This window comes from Rhipicephalus microplus, chromosome 3 (genome assembly GCF_043290135.1).
Source record: "Rhipicephalus microplus isolate Deutch F79 chromosome 3, USDA_Rmic, whole genome shotgun sequence".
NCBI classification, from domain to species: Eukaryota; Metazoa; Arthropoda; class Arachnida; order Ixodida; family Ixodidae; genus Rhipicephalus; species Rhipicephalus microplus.
In genome coordinates, this window is record NC_134702.1 from 33672005 (window position 1) to 33692493 (window position 20489).

General features: G+C 42.8%; 1 protein-coding gene across 1 annotated transcript; it reads left to right on the forward strand.

Moving 5' to 3' along the window:
- Positions 1 to 3457: 3457 nt before the first annotated feature.
- LOC119176829 (dehydrogenase/reductase SDR family member 7) lies at positions 3458 to 17698 on the forward strand. The gene is made up of 8 exons (XM_037428183.2): positions 3458 to 3915; positions 4603 to 4752; positions 7770 to 7876; positions 7945 to 8140; positions 10486 to 10532; positions 11422 to 11544; positions 14893 to 15059; positions 17407 to 17698. Exons 1-8 carry the CDS (start codon positions 3789 to 3791, stop codon positions 17465 to 17467), a joined length of 978 nt encoding a protein of 325 aa, XP_037284080.1. The 5' UTR covers positions 3458 to 3788; the 3' UTR covers positions 17468 to 17698.
- Positions 17699 to 20489: the final 2791 nt, after the last annotated feature.

Sequence of the window (20489 nt, forward strand, 5' to 3'; positions counted from 1 at the left end):
ACCCCGCACCTTCCACCAAAGATGTTACGGGGAATAAAGTATACACTGATGAACAAATGTGTACTGGCGAATATACTGGCGAGCTAATGCGTACGACGCTGCTGCAGTCCGAGCACGTTCCCGTTCAGCACTTCGTCGTCGTCATCCTCAGGCATCTACTTAGCCCGTGACAATATATATATAAATTTACTCAGTCAGACATTTCAGGTCATTTTTTAATGCGCAAGGTTATGATTAAGAATTATTTTTGACGTTAATAGCGGCTGTGGATGCTGCGTTCTTAAGAAAATTTACTTCCCAATGGCCGGGAATATCGCCGGGTATCAATGACGCCTTTCGTGAGAAGCCCGTCATGGCTTTATTTTCTTTTTTGAATCTATTCATGTGCTAGCTTTTTTCATTATTATTATTATTTCGGACTCGATTACCAGAAAGAGGGTGGCGCTGATGTGAGACTTGGCCCAAAGCCACGGGGGCTTTAACTTGGCCGCCTCCTAAAGGAGAACCCTGCGCACATAGTTTTCTTTGACGTCACCGTGGCCGCCATATTAGGGCTCCCAGCTGGTTGAGATGCTGCTTGAGCTCAAACGATGAAATCATATTCGCATAAATCACCAGTGCGCCGTCGCAGCTCACGAACAGCAAAAAAGTGGGGAGAACACAAAAGAACGCGCAGACCAAACGGCTCCGTGTTAGTTCACTTTATCCATGTCCTGCTCTGCACTTCCACTCTCTAATGAGATAAACAGTCACGGTTCACGCCATCTTTGGACCCCCAGCACAGAAAGCCTGCTTGTGACGTCACGTGAAAACTTTGACGGCGGAGCCCTGTGCAGAAGTAGCGTCATATATGGAGTTGGTTACAGGTATACGTCATCACATACAGTCACAGTTTTGTCTTCTGACAGCACTGCATGAAAATGTGGCTGACTTCACTCTGAAGTGTCATTTTAGGACGTTAAACTCCACGAAGTATAGTTACTGTTAGAGTGTACTATTATTCCGCACTCTAAACTCTGCCATCCTCTCCCCCATAGGCATTCTGTTCTCCGTCCATGTCCCTGTCTATTTTCTCGAGATCAAACCAAAGGACTACAGAAGAAAACGTATACGTTTTTCTCGGTTGGCGAAGGCAGTTGGTTCTACGAGCGCTAAGCCCGCTGTGTTTACCGATATTTATCGCTGATCGTAATCATGAGTATCAAGAACACCACAGCCTCGTATCACTGAGAGATAATCTCTCCACCGAGAAAGAAAGGGTGCAAGCGACAGCCACTCGGTATGCATGACCTTGAAGCAACGGACGGTTGACTCCACGCGCATATCCTTGGGCGGAGGACGGAGCTGCAAATTGGAGGTCGCAGTACAAGCGGCCTGTGGCTCGCCTCTTTGTCGCGTACGTGCCTGGGTAAGTCGCGCAGTTTGCAATCTGGGGAAACGAGACATTCACAATGGAGCGGCAAGGAAATAAGAGTGGCATAACTGATGACAACGCAAACATGAGGCGGCGCCTTGTTTCCTTCTCTGAACGGGCCAAGGACACTGCAGGCTAGACGGGCGCGATTTTCCTCTCCAGTCGAGATACGCGTTGCGCCGTTGCTTTGCCAGGAAGCGTCTTTTCGCTATTGGGAGCAAGGTTGTTGGTTCGATTCCCAGTACGGGGTCAAAGAGGGGCAGGTGACCTGCGCTCGAGGATTGACAATTTGCTGGAACTGTATATACGCGCAGTAGTGCACTGTATCTCGCTTTTGATCTAGCGAGATTTCAAACCCCTCTTTTAAAGATGTATCAGTGCATGATAGTAGGGCCTGGGACCCCGTATTCAGGCGTTGTCAGCTGGGGCGTAGCCAAAAAGTTTTTAGGGGCGAAGCTCCTTAGGGCGTGGGCCGTGCGTCCCCTGTAGCCTGTATGTAGCCACACCTAGTTTAGTTCTTGCAGTGTTCACTAGATGGCGGTACCGTCTCCTGTATGTAGCCACCTCTCGTTTAGTTCTTGTAGTGTTTACTAGATGGTGGTACTTGTAGCTGATGATAAAAAGAGGCAAGATGTTATAAACTAGAAAGCGGTACTTGTAGTTGATGAAAGACGCGAGATCTTATAAAATAGGAATGATGTCACATATGGCGCGTGTCATTGGTTGAAGGCAATCGTTCGATTTAGTGCGGCGACGTACGCTAGGGGGAGCGATGTAATAAAATCGAGTGGGCAAAATGTACAGAGGATTCATGGTTTACCAGGTTTACCTCCGGAGCTTCGCCAACTCATCATCATTCACTTCGTGGATATGGCGGAATTTTTTTTTCGGGGGTCGGGCATAAGAGAGGAGGGGGGCACCTTTTTGATTTAGGAAGAGGGCGCCCCCTTGAAATGTTCATTTTTTCCTCTCTATGCCATGGCGAAAAAAAAAATTTCGGGGGCGGGGTGCACGGGAAGACTTCTGGTACACTCTAGCACGGGCCACCCCGTGTCAGCATACGCAATTTCGTTGTACGACTTGACGCCTCCGTTTTAGGGTATAAACTGACCGACAGGGACGTTGCCATTTTTTTTTTTGCATGGGGATGGCTGGGGATGTTCCAACATATTTTCTGTATGTTCGTGCTTACGTTTGTATGTGTGCGCGTCTATGTAAACAAGAAAAAAAAATTGAAAAAAATGAACGAAGATCTTGACCCCCCCCCCTCAACCACACCCCCTTGGCTACGCCACAGCTGACCGAAAGTAACACACAGCTTTCAACAGCGCTACCTAGCTGCGCAACAATACACAACGCACGCTGAAATAACGATATTGAAGCCGAACAAGAAATGTATCCACGCTTTATTTTAATTACTATCTTTTTAGGGGGGGGGGTGAATGATAAGCACAAAGCAAGATATATCCATCCCTAATACGTCCCAGAATGAATTTATTTGTGGTGTTTAACGTCCCAAAACCACCATATGATTATGAGAGACGCCGTAGTGGAGGGCTCCGGAAATTTCGACCACCTGGGGTTCTTTAACGTGCACCCAAATCTGAGCACACGGGCCTACAACATTTCCGCCTCCATCGGAAATGCAGCCGCCGCAGCCGGGATTCGATCCCGCGACCTGCGGGTCAGCAGCCGAGTACCTTAGCCACTAGGCCACCGCGGCGGGGCACCTCCCAGAACGAAATAAATGAAAACTGCTACTTGTAATCAAAACTGAAACGGTCGATATGCTCTGGAAGCAGAATTTGTTCGTAATGCGCTAGTTCACTCGGCAAAGTAATGGTGAACAAGTACTAACAATGTCGCGTTCACGCCGCGTGAATGATAGCGTCTAAGTTCGATACAATGATCCTTGACCTCACTGAATGATTCAAAAGACGCGCGCAGAGAGTTTCTCTTTCGGTGGAGAGGAAGAGAGTTTTGAGAGAGGGTAGCGGGAAATGCAAGCTGCCGTTGCCGCTCTCGCTGCCCACAAGCCGAAGTCGCAGCGGTCGCGACATGACGCGACTCTCGTTCACCGTGTGCGCACGCCCTTCGCAGATATCAGCACTGACTGCTCTTCACCTGTGTTAGTCGTCCACTTACAACTACGGCTGTTTCCCTCGCCCGTTTATTCTCTCCGCAGTTTATGATTGCATGGTGATTGCTTTCGGAGCGCCTCGTGAATTTACAGCTGCGCCGCCAACCGCTTTCGCGGGTGTCAAGCTGTGCGGGATTGTGACTGTGCGAGCTGTTCACGGCTCTTCACTTTCGCGCCTCATCTCTTCCCTGCAGTGTGGACTGACCTTCAGCCGTTCAACGCTCTACCTGTGACATGGCGGGCTGCTTGATGTGGGTTCTGTATGTGGCTTTACCGTGGCTCATGGCTCTTACTGCGTGGCTGAAAATTGCCGACGCTGACCTCACGCTCCTGTTCAGGTCCAAGTTCGGACGTTCGATAGGTGAGTGCCCGAACTACGTCAAGTAGATGAACCTTTCTCGATGTCGACGCGCCGTTAATGCACGCGTTTTTCCTCGTGGTCACCCTGGGCTTTTCAATGACCCGCTTTTCGGGCCGCCGCCTAGCAGTTTCCCGATCTGCGATGCGTTGAAACCCTTTTCGGAGAGCTTTAGTTGCAATGTCAAAACACTGCCCGGACAACTTTCTGCTTCCTTCACATCGTAGTCCTTCGCATATTCGCACGTCTGTGTGGTAATGACAGGAAAGTCTTCCAAGTGCGTCAGTTGTAGCCTTGAAAACGAAAAAAAAAAAAAAAAACGCGCGCTCATTTCAATTGCACGAAGTGCGTCTGTCGAGCGGGTTAGAGTACCTCATACTGAACATTCAGTGCAGACGAGCGCGCAACGGTAGTGCAACTACAAACGAAATCAATAAGCGATTCGTAGTCGCAATATTATCTTGGGTCCACGAATACGGCGTAAAAGTAACTAGTGTAACAGAATAAATAAAAAAAATTGGAAAAGTATGGACTGGAAGGGGGCGTGTCGTGCACAGTACATCAGCTGCGACCCGAGCCGGTTCTCGCTTTTAATGCTTGCCTAGATAGAAACGCTGAATGAGTTGAATATCACGAACTGATTAGTGGCGGATGAGACGCAAGAGTGCTTCGTTGCTTTTTGAATTGCAGCAACCCTGAAAGGCAAAGTGATATGGATCACAGGTGCATCTAGTGGAATTGGCGAGTACCTTGCATATGAGCTGGCCAAGGTAGGATCATGCCTAGTCCTTTCTGGCACCAACTTGGACAACTTGGAGCATGTGAAAAACCACTGCCTTGGTAAGACTGCTTGTATTTTTTGTTCCTTTTTCGCACCTGCTTGATGTTACTGTGTGTGCAATTCCTTATTTAGAGGTCTTGTGGTTTATGCATATTATGATCTAGTTTCGAGATAGAACCATGTCTGTGAAGGAAGGAGATCAGCCAAAGAAAATCCTCTATCCCCAAGCATACATTTTTCTTCTGCCTATGCATACTTCAGTGCTCGCACACTCCGTAAAATGTCAATTTAAAAAAAAAGGAAAGCAATTGCTCGTTAGCACTCAATTCTAGCTTAGCTGGCCACACTTAGTTTATAATAGGAAAAATGAGAGTGCAAAATTCAGACGATACACAAGATGCTCGAAAGCAGCGCTGACTTACATTTACTTTCAATAATTGCCAACAAATCTAGAAAATCAATGCCGCCAAGTCTGGCACACAGGTAGAAAATATTACAGCTAAAACTATCTTTCAACACTTTAAAGTTGACACATCTATTTCACTTATAAACCCATAAATTTGCTAAGTTCTTCAACAAAAGCTTTTTCCGTCACTGTAATTCACACATTTGCTGCAATTTCCTTACTATGGATTGCTTTCAAAAGAGAACAAAAAATGCATCATAATGTTTATAAAATAAAACTGAATGTTATGAATTAACTCGAAAGTGCTCTAGTCTTGACATAAGCATACGGAAGATTATACAATTCCTGCACTCTATCCCCTCGTAGTGTATAGAAGCGGGTGTTTGTGTGCATGTATTGTCAAGCTGACGTAAGTACCTCTTAAAGCTGAAGCACCTCAAGGTCATATGAAAACCGTTGTTGTCGAAGCTGATTGTAATGCCTAGACTAAGTCAGCTGCAAGACATCTGTGTGCAATGCCGTCTGCAGAGCGTGCACATGGTTAAAAAAAATTAACTAAATAAAAGGCCATGACAGTGTACAAACATCGACATTTAACCAACTATCAATTAAAGCATGTCGCAGAGCAAAAGGTTCACACGAACAAAATAAGACACTGTTAACCAAAACAAAATAGAAGGCTACAACACCATAAAAGCGGCAATGCAAACAGCATGTGAACAAACAGATCTGTACAACAGCGTTATTGAAAGGTTGTTAACCAGAACAAACAAGATAAAGGGCCACAACCCCATTAAAACAGACATTTAACCACCCAACAATTAAAGCATATGACAGAACAAAAGGTTAACAGGAACAAAAAATGGCAGCATATCCACGGAGTGAATGATGGAGAGTGGGGCGAAGCATTCGTCCGTCCATTCGTTCTTGCTTCCTTCTGCCTGTGTGACCGTCCATGCGTCCATCCGCCCGTCCGTGCATGCGTCTGTTCGTGCGTCCGCCCCTGCGTCCATCTATGCATCTGTCTGTGTGTCCGTTCGTCCATCTATTCAACACTCTAAGTACCACCATCTCGCATCTTTTCGTCATATATTTCCCATGTAGAAGCATCGCCATCCAGCGGACATTCCAAGGATTAAACGAGAGGTAGCGCACGCACACTTTCTTACGGCTTGCGCTTCGGGTCTACTTCCAACCTTTAACCACCTCGAGTTCATGGTATATACTAGTTCACTGTATTCATGGCACTGCGGCCCAACGCTCGCGAAACCTTTCTAAAACCAAGCAAGTTACGCCCAGCGAGTATAACATAGCAACCTTTTCGTGTCAGATAGTGTTCAATGTACCATACGAGCACACACCGACGGCGACGAGCATCGGCAACTACAAACCTGTATCGATATGGTTTTGATTCTAAAACCATTGCTTTAAAAAACACCTGGCGTCTTTCGTTAAGCAGCTGGCATCTTCTTTTTGTTTTGCTTTAGAAACATCTGGCGTCTCTTCGTTTTGCTTTTAGAAAACATCTGGCGTCTTTCGTTGGTTTATTTCATCATACAACGGCGTTTTGAACAAAAATTTTTTATTGTTTAATCACGCACAGGAGAAATCTCACCAGGCACTACCTTGGAGGTAAATAATGGCTGCTACTGGGAATGAGAGACAGCAGAAGTCTGCTTTTAACACTTCTACTTCTACCAACGTTTCCTACTAGAACATGCCAATGACTGCTAATGGGGAATGAGAGACAGGAGCATTCGGCTTTTAGTTAACGCGCACGCCGCGAACTTTTTATTGTCCAACAAAGCACAGGAGAAATCTCCCACCGGCACCACCTTGCACGTCAAAATGTAACACTTGTTACACACTACGACGACGAGGGACGAACGGGTGCCACTTTAAGGAGCTTCGCCCCTAAAATAAAAGGCTGTTAACCAGAACAAAATAGGTGACAATCCAATGCACACTGCTTCGCCTCATCATCTTTCACTCTAAGAAAAAATGGAGTATTCGGGGAATAGTTCTGCTACACAACAATAATCGTCATCTGACTTGCTCATGTTTCTGTTCTTGAAAATAAACCTGGCGCTGGCCACTTTTCTGTCGGGATTGCTATGTCACCCTGATAATGTACTCTGCATTTGTGACCGCGAACTACTGTAACCATTGTGATGGGGCGAGAAAAGTAGTCGAAGTAGACGACAATTATTGTTGTGTAGCAGAAACTTCCCATAAGCTAGATTTTTTTTTTTTTCGGTGTTGTAGATCTGCAGCAATTTTTTATAAGTTTGATGTTTTTCGATTGCTATCTTCTTCACAGTATATGAAGTATAAGGCGTAACGATGACAACGGACAGAGGGAGGTACACACACACAAAGCTGCTGTGTGTGTAGTCATTCCTCTGTCCATTGTTCTCGTTGCGCCTTACACTTCAAATATGATCAACCAACATGCCCAGTTTGCCATTCTTAGATCCTCTGCAGTCTTTTCAGTGAAATTTGTGTGCGTATAATGATACTGGTGGTGCTAGGCACAGCTGCACTTGTTAGCCTCGATGATGGTTCAACTTGGTTCAGTGCGCTGTGCTAAATACACTCATTAAATAACAAAGCTCGGCCGAGATTTTACCCATTTTAGGTGACACTGCCCAACTTGCTTGACTTTTATAGAGTTCGGGAAAGGAAAAGGCACTGAAGTCCTTGTACTCCCATTCAGCATTTGCGACTTCTCGTCACACAGTGAGCAGCTCCAGAAGGTCTTGGACCGTTTCGGCAGGGTTTGTATTCGCTTTCCCGGCAGTTACTTGTCTGTTGTAGTATGGAGGTATCTCATTCTTCTCTGCAGCTGGACATACTGGTCAACAATGCCGGGCGCAGTCAGCGTGCCTCCTTTGAGGAGATTCCTGTCGAGATTGACAAGGAGATGTTCGACTGCAATGTCTTTGGTGCTGTGTCCCTTACGCGGGTTGTTGTCAAGTACTTCAAGGAAAAGAATGTGCAAGGTCATGTTGTTGTCACCAGCAGCACGGCTGGAAAGCTGGGTAAGTGCCTTTTTTCTTCAACTCTTCTGTGCACATACGGTGGATTTCACAGGATATGTGTTTAGGAATACTGTCAATCTTTTATTGAGGGTCATTACAGGTAAGGTACAACACACTGTACAAACAAAGTAGGCACATAACTATACATCTCACAACGATAAACCAGTTATGCAGTCGTACAAACCCATAAAAGCTCTGTAATATCCAAAGGAACACACACACCTTAATTCCCAATACAACAGATAAGCATTGCAATAATCTTTATAGTAAGTCACATAAATGTAAATCAAGTAAGTGCAGAAATTCGTTAACATTAACCGTATTGACTATATTACTCGGCAACTCATTGCACTCTTCGATTACACCGGGGAAGAAAGCATAACGAGACATCTTCGTTCGCGCAAAGTAAGGTTGTAGTACTCGTGTGTGGTTTGCCCTCTTGCGTTTCCCAGGTTGTTGTACATAGTCAATGCTGTTAATTTTGAACTTGCCTTCCATTTATTGAAAAAGAAACTAATCTATTCTTAAGTCTGCGTTCGTGCAGCATCTCCACATCAGAGCTGTAGCATTCCTGTGACTGAGTCGTTCTGCTTATATCTTGAGCATATAAAGCGAGCTGCAAGTTGTTGTATATGCTAAAGTTTATTTACGAGCACTTTCTGGTGGGGACTCCAGACAATACTGGCATGTTCCAGTATCGGCTGTACAAAAGTTTTAAAAGCAAGAAGTTCTTTGTCCATACTCTGCAGTTTATTTCTTGCACAAATTGTGGGAAGCCCTAGAGCAAGCGTTATAAATATGTGTATGCCACTTTAGGTTGCTCATTACTGTGAGGCCTAGATACCTAAATGCATCAACTGTCAACAAGGTACGATTCCTAATACAATATTCAAATGGAATTATGGCGTTTTTTTCTAATAATCAGGGTAACGGCAGATTTCGAATAATTGATGTCTATCCCCGAATATTCATGCCATAAGTGTAACAGTATTCAACTGGTGCTTCCTACCGCTCACTTGTGCGTAAATTAAACAATCATCAGCAAACAGTTTGAGCTTTGCGTGAGGTTTTGCTTTATCTGCGATATCGTTGGCACATATCAGAAACAAGGGCCCAAGAAGCAAGCCCTGCGGTACTCCATAAAACACTTCTAGTGAAGTAGACATAGTTTGCAAGCTTAATAAATTGCTTCCTGTCATTTAGATAAGCTTTAATCCAATTAATTAGAAGTTGGCAGAGTCTAACACAGCAAAGATTATTCAGTAATCTATTGCGAGGCACCTTGTCGAAGGCCTTAGCGAAATCTATGTAGATGACATCAGTTTGCTCATTCATAGCTAAAGCTGTCACAAAGTCTGTGGATAATTTCAATATGATGTGTTGTAGTTCAGACATTATCCTAAAGTCATGCAGATAATGATAGCGGTAATTTTTATTTTCCAGGAGCGAGACGATATGCTTGACAATTACAGGTTATAATATTTTGCTGCAGATGGATGCGAGTGACCCGGCGCGATAATTATTGACGGAAAACCGATCACCCTGCTTAAACACAGGGTTCAGCTACAGCTGTGCACAAGTCGGATGGCACTGAACTAGGGCAAACGGACTTTTGAAAATTAACTTACAAGTAGTAAAATATCCACTCCGCATAACACTGCAAAAAAGGTGTGCGTATTTCATCAGGCTTGCATGCTTTTTTAGAATCAAGAGACAATTAACTCTTTAATACTCGTTCTCGACTAATACTGATCCAATCGGTTCAGATGGCAGATATTACTATCAATAGCTGTCCTCCACGTCCTCCACACCCCACCTCTCCAAATTTTCTTTACTGCCCTGGCTCGTGCGGGACTGGATATCATGACTGTGGCCCGCTGGCTGAGGTTGGTTTGAGAACCCTGGTGTGGGCCAAGGGACCTCTTCTCAAGGCTCCACAACACCTATGGTGATAACTATGAGAATCACACATTTGTTTATTAGGGGTGATTAATGAATACTGTTTACAAAAGAAAATAGCGAATCTCCTGTCACCGGCTGAACATAGTTATGCAATACATTTTCCCTCCCCCTTCATTCATGGAGAGTAAACATTATCTTAGTGGTATCCTCACGATACGTGAAAATAGACCACATGCACAATATTCGTTCAGTCATGCCTTTGGCAACTCCAAACAGTTCTAAGAAAATGTTTGTGTTTAATCATTGTGCTACAATCAATATGACATTTTCCTTTTTACTGATCTTAATAATGAAGCTGCACAGAGTGAAGAAATAGCAATATGATATCATTGTTGTTCTGACTATTGCTCCTAGTTGAGTATGTAAAAATTCTTTTTTGCCAGGTGCACCTTTCTCAGCCACCTACACTGGTTCCAAGCACGCACTTCAGGTATGTAAGATATTCTATATGGTATCAACACACACATAGAAGATGCATAGTGAAAGGGGTAGGAAGTGTGCTCCCAACTGCCATAGAGAGGGGCACAGTGCCTGTGTGCTCTTTCAGAAGGAGGAAATAGAAATTGAAGCTGATTGGAAGAAGGAAAGTAGAGTAGTCAAATAACTCAAAACTTGTGTGAAAGTAGGAATACGACTGACAACTCTAAAATGAGTTGTGTACAAATAGGCAAAGTCTGTTACAAAAGTTAGTGGTGAATAGCAAGCCTGTCGAGAAGTGCTTCCACTTAAAGGCAATTGTCGAGCTCACAAACTTGCATAAACTGCATTGTTATTCTGCTTGTTTAGAACAGACTTATCTTTACTACAAGATTCCTCACTGCTGCTACGCAGACATCATATATATGAAAAAATTCTTATACTGGCATAGTGATAACTATTGTTACGTATGAAGTGAATGTTTCCCAACATTGGTGTTGTGCATAAAATTATGGTGAAGAGCTATTACTTTCTGATTGACTGTTAAAAGCTACTGTGTGTGCTTTTTTCAGCAATTTTTGGTGATCAATACAAAATTATGGGTTGCCGATATGAAGCTTTAGCCTTATGGGTACTTATAGGCAAAAATCTGAGGGCAAAATGTAACGACATGAGTAATATCAAAATGTTATGCTTCGATTTGTTCCCATGTGTATGTAGGCATGTGTATGTCTAGTAGGTTACGGTGGGCCATGTTTCCCGAGACTTTGCTGAGCTACTTTCTCATTCCTATAGGCACTTTTTATATGCTTGAGCTGCTTGTTTGTGAACTGTCTGGCTACTGCTTTAAGCATCGTGCAGCATGAGTCGTAGTATTAACAGGTTGCCAATTACATCTCCAGGGCTACTTTGAGTGCTTGCGCCTGGAAGGTGTGATCCTAGGAGGATTAGACGTCACTATTGCCTGTCCAGGACCAGTTTTTTCACGCATCCGGGAGCGTGCATTTACTGCCACCCCTGGCAAGGTGGGTGCCTCTCTTCATTCAAGTTACCATTGCCAGGATATTCTTTATGACTTTTTTAAATTTTTACCTTCATAAAGTGGTACATAAAGCTGTTGTAAGCACCACTTCAAAGTGCAGCTACCCTTGAGAATAAGCATATTAGAATCCATTATCAGACTAGGAAGAAAGAAATAAGCAGAAGGACATGAAAGTTAGCCAGTTCTTAGACCGGTTGGCTACCCTGTGTCATCAGACTATTCTGTTTCCGTGGGTTGTGTTAAGCCCAACATTGAATAATTGAATACGTCGTAGCAGGTGTCATAGGCATAAAATGCAAAGTGAATGTAAGAAGGAAAATATTGGTTAGCACTATCATTGTAAAATAGAGCTTGCATTAACGGGGATAAAATGTCCATGATGGCGAATTAGTGGTTACAGTGCTTCGCTGTTGACCCCAAAGGTCAAGGGTTCGATTCCTACCGCGGTGGTCGCAATTCAGTGAAGGCAACATGGTTAAGGCTTGCGTAATGTGCGATTTCAGTGTGCGTAAAAGAACACCAGATAGTTGAAATTTGTGTCCTTCCACCTCGACAATGTTCATAATCATATCATGAGCTTGGGATGCAAAACATTAGGTATTATTATTAACAAGAATAAAGTGCCTCGGGCAAGCTGTCTTGTGTTTAGATAAGCGAACCTCACTGAAGACTTCACATCATGCTAGGTGTCCTAAGGGGGGACGCGGCAATGGGAATCGTAAATTTGGTCAAAATGTTCAGTTTTTCAATTAATTTTTTTTTTGTTATCTTGAGACCATGTTCTACATCATAGTGTGATTTTAGATCAAAATAAGTCATAGAAGTTGAGAAACAAGCATTTTACTGGTGGGCTGTCGTCAAAAGCTGTGAAAATCGGGCATAGCAAAATGCAAATTGGCAGCTTTCCCTTGGCACAGTGCCACCAAGTTGGCATCATCATGAAGAGGACAGATTGGAGCTCAAGATAGCCACAAAGATGCATTTCTCTAATGAAACATAAAGTCAGCTTTCTTCAGAGTTCTGTTTTATCCATTTCTAGCTCCAATTTCTTTGAGCTTCATTTTCTCAGGTTTAATTTTTTGAGCAGTTGCTGTCAGTCATCTCTGTGCCATTTCACAACAAATTAGGCTATAGCCGAGCCCCGCCGCAGCAGCCTAGTGCCTAAGGTACTCGGCTGCTGCCCCGCAGGCCACGGAATCCAATTCCAGCTGCGGTGGCTGCATTTTCGATGAAGGCGAAATTGTTGTAGGCTTGTGTGCTCAGATTTGGATCCACGTTAAAGAACCCTAGGTGGTCGAAATCACCGGAGCTTCCCACTGCGGCGTCTCTCATAATCGTATGGTGGTTTTGGGATGTTAAACCCCACGTATAAATCAATCGAGGCTATAGCCATTTCGTTTCTGCACTTAGATTTTGAGACATTTATGAGTGCCGTAAAGCTGTTCATATTTGTGTGCACATCATACAGACTTTTGTAATGAGCTTTTTGTAAAAGTTGTTGGTAAGATAATAATATGTCCAGGACATTTCAGAAAAAAAAATGTTGCGTGCTTACTTAAACATTAAAAATAATCCAATAGCACTACGGCACAAAATGGACCCTTGTAAATATCCTTATGCAAAAATTTTGATAAACTTGTGTATAATTAGCTAATTAATTTTGGGGTCAGAGTAGGAGTCTATCAAGTGTTGTAACTCAAAAGTTACATTAGATAGCTCAAAACAGCTTTCAGTTGTGACATCAGCACAAGAAATGACATCTGTGCACCAAATTTCATCCCTTTAGCTTCATAAATAACAAAGATAAATTGAGAAATATATAGATAAAATAATAAAAATTCTGAGTCTGAGTGGGGATCGAACCCAGGTCGTTTGTGTGGCAAGCGGGCGTTCTACCACACAGCCACGCCTCTGCTTGTGAACACAGTGAAAATAACTTCCTCTTCTTGGAAATTCAGTGAAAGTAAATTTCGTGCCTTACAAACACATGCGTCCTGTATACATGCTTCACAATACAACATGAAATATTGACGTAATAATGTGTGGTACAAGCGTACATTGTCATCGGGTGTCAGAACATGGGATTATCATAACGACTTTATAGTTTAATGCCAGTCACCCACTACAAAAGGCACACACACTGCTGCACCCTTAAATGTAGTGGGTGCATAGCAAGTTGGAGGTTTCATTTCGCATACGTTTGAAGTATGCACTAAAAACGGAATATCTCTAGCTTCTTATACTCTTGAAAGCAAAACTTAAGGGTCCCCCAATTTTTCGAAGACACCGGAAAGGGAACTGACCTATTAATTTAATTCTTAGTTCAATTTCTTGAACATTTGCAATGTGTGCTTCTGGCATTTACTTCTTGATCGCAACAATGACCATTAGCAAATGATAAGGGCAAGAAGCCCAAATATATTTAGCATATCAATTTTGGGCTTGAAATTTTCGACATGATGGAGCAGAATGTCGAGGCATGAAGCAGAATGTCGACAAAGTATGGTGACATTGTGTATAAAAAAAAACGTCAAGTGCTGCTCGCATTAAAGGTTGCAAAAGTAGAGCTCTCTCGCACTTTATTGCGACATCACGACTCTTCCAGATTTGGGTATCAAAGCTGGTTCCTCGTAGCAAGTACTTCAACCCTTTGCAGTCTGGAATGTTTCGCCACCTTCTGTTCTTACTGGTGCAAAACTAAGGAAATTAAAGATGAAGTCATAAAATTTTACTTGCTCGTTTAAAGATAACGCCTAATGCAATGAGAGAACATGTGCATGAGTCAACCTTGAAAGAACTTGTTGGGCAGCACCTAATCATGAGCTGCTGTGGTCACCTTGTTGGTAGGGTCCCAACAATGACCCGCAAAGGGTTAATAGACATGTTACATATCAGTTATGCAGAGCGACATGATGCTTGCCAGCACTTTTTCTGATCAGAAAGTTCATGCCTGTATTTATCATACCTATGCAGAAAATTACATACCTGTAATGCTGTGTTAGTATTGAGGGCAGGCCCTTAAACAAGGTGGGGGGGCGTGGGACCTGGTCTACCTCCACCAGGAAATTTGCGTGGAGGGAGGTGTTTTAAAGAGAGTAAATATTAAAAATACAGTCTCAAGCTCTTTAACAGGTGTTCCCCGCCCTCGAAAAAAAAATCCTGGCTATGGGCCTGATTGAGGGTGAGAAGGTGCTGCATGGAACCGTCTTGCATGAGAACCTCGTTAGTGATATCAGCAGTGCTTGTGCTTTTGCTGTTTTGTGCGCATAGCAGTACTTATGAGCCATAAGCCCCTGTATGTATTTGACTCAACTGTATTTGTTCTTTGCAGCTGTACAACATGAAGGACACCCCTAAGTCTCGGCTCATGCCCACTGAGCGGTGTAGTCGACTTATGGCTGTTGCCATAGCCAATAAGATGGACGAGGTCTGGATTTCTGAGAATCCTATCTTGCTCACCATGTATCTGGCACAGTATGCACCATCTATATTCAGGAAGTGAGTGCTTCAATATTTTTTCTTAATTTCTTTACATAGTTGCTGTGTCAAGCGAAGGTCTAAGTATACTTAGATAGGAATAAAAATCTGATTATTGCATGAGGCTACAATTTTCTTGGAAGCTGCTGGAGTCAAAAGGCACAGATTTGCCCTAATTTTTGTAACATCAATATTTATTAGTGAAAAATATCTCAAGCACACGCCTTGGGGAGGTCACATTGCGCTAACAATTAGGTTAACAGTGGCCATGCTCAAAAAGTGTTGCAGGGCCCCTTTAACATTGGCTATATGCTGCGTGTTACCTAGGCTCAGCCCTTGATGTCCCTGAAATAAACACATCAAGGCTGCGACATCTAAGTTGCTGTCATTGGTGTGTTTGACAGTTTCTTGAATGGAAAAGGTAACCAGCCTTGTTCAAGAAGTGTCTTGCGTGATCAGCTTGCTTTCAGTGAGTGTAGTTTATGGTGGTTGAAAAAGCTTAATGCGAGCGATATTAAAGAACGATGGAGGGCAATATCAACTGAAAATGCAATTTTTCAGTTTTCATAGCACGGTAATTCAGCATTACTGACATGTGCTTTAACGAAGTGGCACGTTTTTACGTGCAGTAGAAATAATTTCAAAACAGCCTCTAACGCACCTGATCCTGTGTCTGCACCGAAGTAGCTCAAGCTTCAAGTGACGTTTTCTTCAAACTCTTAATTTGTCGGGAAAAAAATTTCTCTGTAACCACTGAAGCTATCAAGTGCGTACTTTTGCGATTTCTTCTTCAATAGCATGCACCCATTCTGAAGTGAATTTGTAATGTTGCCACCAGAATTGTATTTTTGCAAACATATTTTTCTAAGCGAAAAGCCCTAAAATTCTAGTCATCGAACATCTCAATTTTTAACTAAGGAATGGTCATGCCTAAAATTATTATTTTGGTTCAGGATATGCTGGGCACATGTTATAACCAAAAGAGATTTCACCATTTTACATGCAGAATATTTTTCACAAATATTCTTTCAAAAAATAAAAATAGTAAAATGATATATTTTTGTATTACTTCTAGAATGCCTTGGTATTTTCTTGCAAAACTTGGGGGAGTGTGCTTTAAAAATGACCGAGCGAAGGGCAGTAGTAGTTGCACACCTGTTCTTCTTGTCCATTCGCCCTTAAAGGGGCCCTGCACCACTGTTCCAAGTTGCCATGGAACGAATTCACTGAGTGAGCTCTTTGTCACATGCTGCAAATGCTTTTTCTTTTTTCTCGTTCTGATCTAAGTGTTGGAAGCTAAACAGGGGGTTGGGGGAGGGGGGTATGGCAAAGGGTAGGAAAGTACATCGCGTGTGCCTTGCAATCATGGGCACGTTTCCTCTTTTTTTTTTTCCTCCGAGTGTGATCGTGCATGCACGTGTGGACAAGTAGCGGCCTCCCACGGTCGCCCCAGTGACTCTCGAACGCACCATGCTCAAATCTTCCAATGGCATGATACTTTGCCCTGTGGTACAATGATTTTGAGTATGTGGCATCATTTATTGAAAGAAGAGAAAGCCAAATGGCCAACTTCAAGGATTTATTGTGAATTCTAGGGCTTGTGCTGCGCCTAAAATTTCACACGCGTGGTCTCGGGAGTCTCGACTACCAATCGACACCGTTTTCTGACCACACTCAACAAGTGTTGTCGGGGCTCTTCAAGCTGCCCAAAGGCTAAATTCGTTATGCATCTATCTTGTGGATTATACACTTCAGCCTTCCTTAATTGGCCGTAGCTCAGTGAGCAGCCCGCTCGCCGTTTCCGGCCCTTCTTCTGAAATGTCATTTTAACGTCTCAAAAATTTCACAACTATCGGCACAATTGATAAAAATGGAACATGTTTCCCCAGAACAAATGCTATACCAGATATCTGTTTTTGAACGCACATCTCTGAGTTCGTGTATGAACCCTAATTATGTTAGCCCTTGAATTAAATTTAACACGACAACTTGCGTGATACTCTTGGAAGGTCTGTATGCATTCCCTGCACCGTTCTCAAACATCTAAACACAGTCATGTGCATGTTCAGGCTTTCCAAGTTTAAGTTCCTGTTACTGTACATATGCTTTTTTTTTCTTTACGCTGGGAATTCGCTGGTGGGTTTGGTGCGTCGATTTGGTCAAGAGCGCCATGACATCGCAGCTCCCCACTTTTATAACTTCCCAGGATTGAGTATAGTCTCCTTTATGGCTCTTTGTCATTTAACTCACCAGGACTCTATGGCGTTATCTACCTAGTTAAATAAATGCCGAGATAGAGCTGTGTTTTGTGATGGCTTGAATGGCATGCCTGGAGCTCATTCTTGCTTTTGTTTTTTCTTTGTTACAGCTATATTATGAAGTTGCTCTTCACCAAAGAAAGAGTGATGAAGCTGAGGGAGGGCCAGTAGAGAGCTGCTGATACATTCGAGTGGCTGGTTCCTGTACCCTAGTTGCGCATATCGCTTGTTAAGAGACTTTTTTTTTTGTACCTGCTGCTTGCTTATGCTCCTGTGCTTATAAGCACACAAATTGGGAGCATGCTATCACATCCTGCAGGCACATGGCATGTTGATCATGCCTAACGTGCATATGTAAAGTGTGCACAATTTTTTAATAAATACTGTGATCTCTTTGTAAAACATTGTGTACCAGATTACTTTGCGAAAGTAGCTGTACATTGTCAATGTATTTGTGTCAATAAGGGTGGCTGTGCATTGTCAATTCATTATATTACCAGTTGTGCTTTGCTGCTGAACTTATATTATGACTCGTACTGTGCATGCAGTGTGCAGAATGGAACTTGTCCGGGCGTGTGTTTTCCCTTGAATATTTGAGATAATCGTGCTATACTTCTAACACTTAATAAATGTGGGCGAACAGCTGCAGGGCCATTTAAAGCAACGTTAAAGAGAAGACCCATTTCTCTTGTTAGTAAATTGCCCTTTCTCAATAACAATTAAAGACGCCTCTCTTGCCATGCTCTCTTTGTAATCCAGTAAACATGCAAAAAGAAAGTTCAAATGGCGAACATTCTTTGGCCAAAAAACATTCTCAAGTAGAGGCTGTGACAATATCTGTAAGATGGCACCTAAAGAGCTATCAAAATTGTTTTTGACACTTCTATGCCTTGTCGGTCTCTTGCACGATTGACACAGCGATGGAAAGCTCTCGCGTAGCCAGAGGGCAGCGTGTAAACTAGGTATACCCCCTCCTCGGGAATTCCGAGATTGCATTGACTGCATTCATTTCGATCTCCATGAAGACCCCAGGAATACAGCCACGTCAAGCGTTCTACATGTAGCACCCATTCCAACCTGCATAGAGAGGTCAAATACCTGAAACGAAGGTAACGCTGGCTGAGCCCCTGGCCTGATTGTGTTTTGTCAAACTCCTGAGAAGGGCCAATGCTAAAGACTCATGCCGGCTCGCAAGGCCTCGTTCCCATTTACAAGGTGAGCTGTGCACAAATGTGCACAGACTACCTCCCATGGGTACGAACGAAAAGAGCATAAGCAGGCTACAAACACAACCCAACTATATCGTTGTGAGTGATATGTTTTTGTTTTACTTGTGAAAGCAAACAACGAATTGTTAAAAACAATATTGAATTGTGACAACGATAATTTGTGCATGACTGTGTTTTGCCTTAATGCTGAAGTAGAAATGTATTGAAACTGCCTAGAAAATTCGGCAAATCCTACGTACCATGGGAATCAACATTATGCGAAGCATGTTGAGGGAAGGTGACCGCGTTGCAATTTTTTTTATACTGAGTGACACATCATGAAATCACGCTAAATATATGTACAAATGTAGCACGCACAGACATATGTTGAAGAGTTGCAGATGTTTATATAACAAGTTCTTTGCACTTGAGCAATGAGGCCAACTGGAACATGCATATTAGCAACACCAGAAGCTGACATGAAATGAACTGATGCTCGCGAGGATGCTGACCCTGGACACTGCTACATAAATGAACTTCAGCGCATGGCAACTAACCACAATTGACCTGACACAACGGCTGTATCAAAGGAGTACATATATAATTTTTATAAAGTTGGGTAGGCAGCACAGCAACCACTATTGATGTTTCACGAAGATTAGCGTGTATTGGAAAAGTAGTTCTGAGACCTGGCGTAGCTCTGTGGTAAATGCTTCCTTGCCATGAAGAATGCTTGGGTTCGATTCCAGTTGGGACCCCGACATTTATTATTTGCATTCATCGGGTCGACGCTACCGGTGTCGGGTATTTCGCAACGCTCGCGTGTTGAAATTGCCCATGTGTGTTCTCTTCGTTTCTGGGTAGATAGTACTAAGTTTCAATCACCTGTTGCACATTCCCGCATACCAGTGGCACATACCCGCCCGTGGGTATGTGCCACTGTCTGGCGGGAAGTGTTTAACGACATACGCAATGAAATTGTGACATTTATTCACATCTTGACCAGCACATTATGTTCGTCAAACCATCTTACCCTCTCATGCTAATTTTGGTTCACGCCAAGTTAAGGGGGTGACCACAAGAGCACCCAAACGTAATCGGATAGATGATAGATAGATGATAGACAAACAGACTGACAGACAGATAGATACGCTCAAAGTCTCCAAAGTTTGCTAATAAATGCTTTGCATTTAAAATGACATGCATTTAGGAGGTAGATATAGTGTATTCGAGTTTATTTCATTCGGCATCTCTTCTTGCAATGAAACTGAATAACAACTGTATTCCAACTCGACATTTTTGCAGTTTTTTAAGAAATGAAGTAGTTTTTGTCACAATTTGATAAAAACCTGCAAAAATAAAAGGACATTATTTCAGATGTGTACACTATTCTAGTTCAGTGGCTTCGTATCAATGTTTAGTTTATTCAGGTATTAAATTAGCCTTCTGTTTTTTCTTGTTATTATATAATCAATCAGCTCTTTATTTCAGACAAATCTATGTCTCGGATACAAGGGCAAAAGGCAGATGTCCTTTGCCTGACGGGACCCCAGCATCCAAAAGCACCACTCGGAGCATGGTCAAAGGAATACAAATAACACTCCAATAATACATGTTTAACATTTTTTTTGTACAGAGTGATCGAGGTGCATACTTGTACAGTAATAAATAAGGAGTTGTAATTCTACAAATAATGAAACCAGAGAAACATTTCATATGATTCCTATATACATAACTTGTCAATCTTGAGGGCAGGATAGAAGATAAGCTTTGATATATTTTCTGAAAGATTTCAGAAACAAATATTTCTGTGCAATTTCTATTACATATGAATGTTTGTTGGGAAGAATGGGAATTAAATATGTGAGTGCCTGTGTTCCATTAGGTGGAACATGTAATGGTGCACTTGTAACAAAGAACCGATTTTGCAATATTTAAAGAGGGGAAAAAAAGTGTTTCATGTTTTCTTTAAAAAGATATAGTGA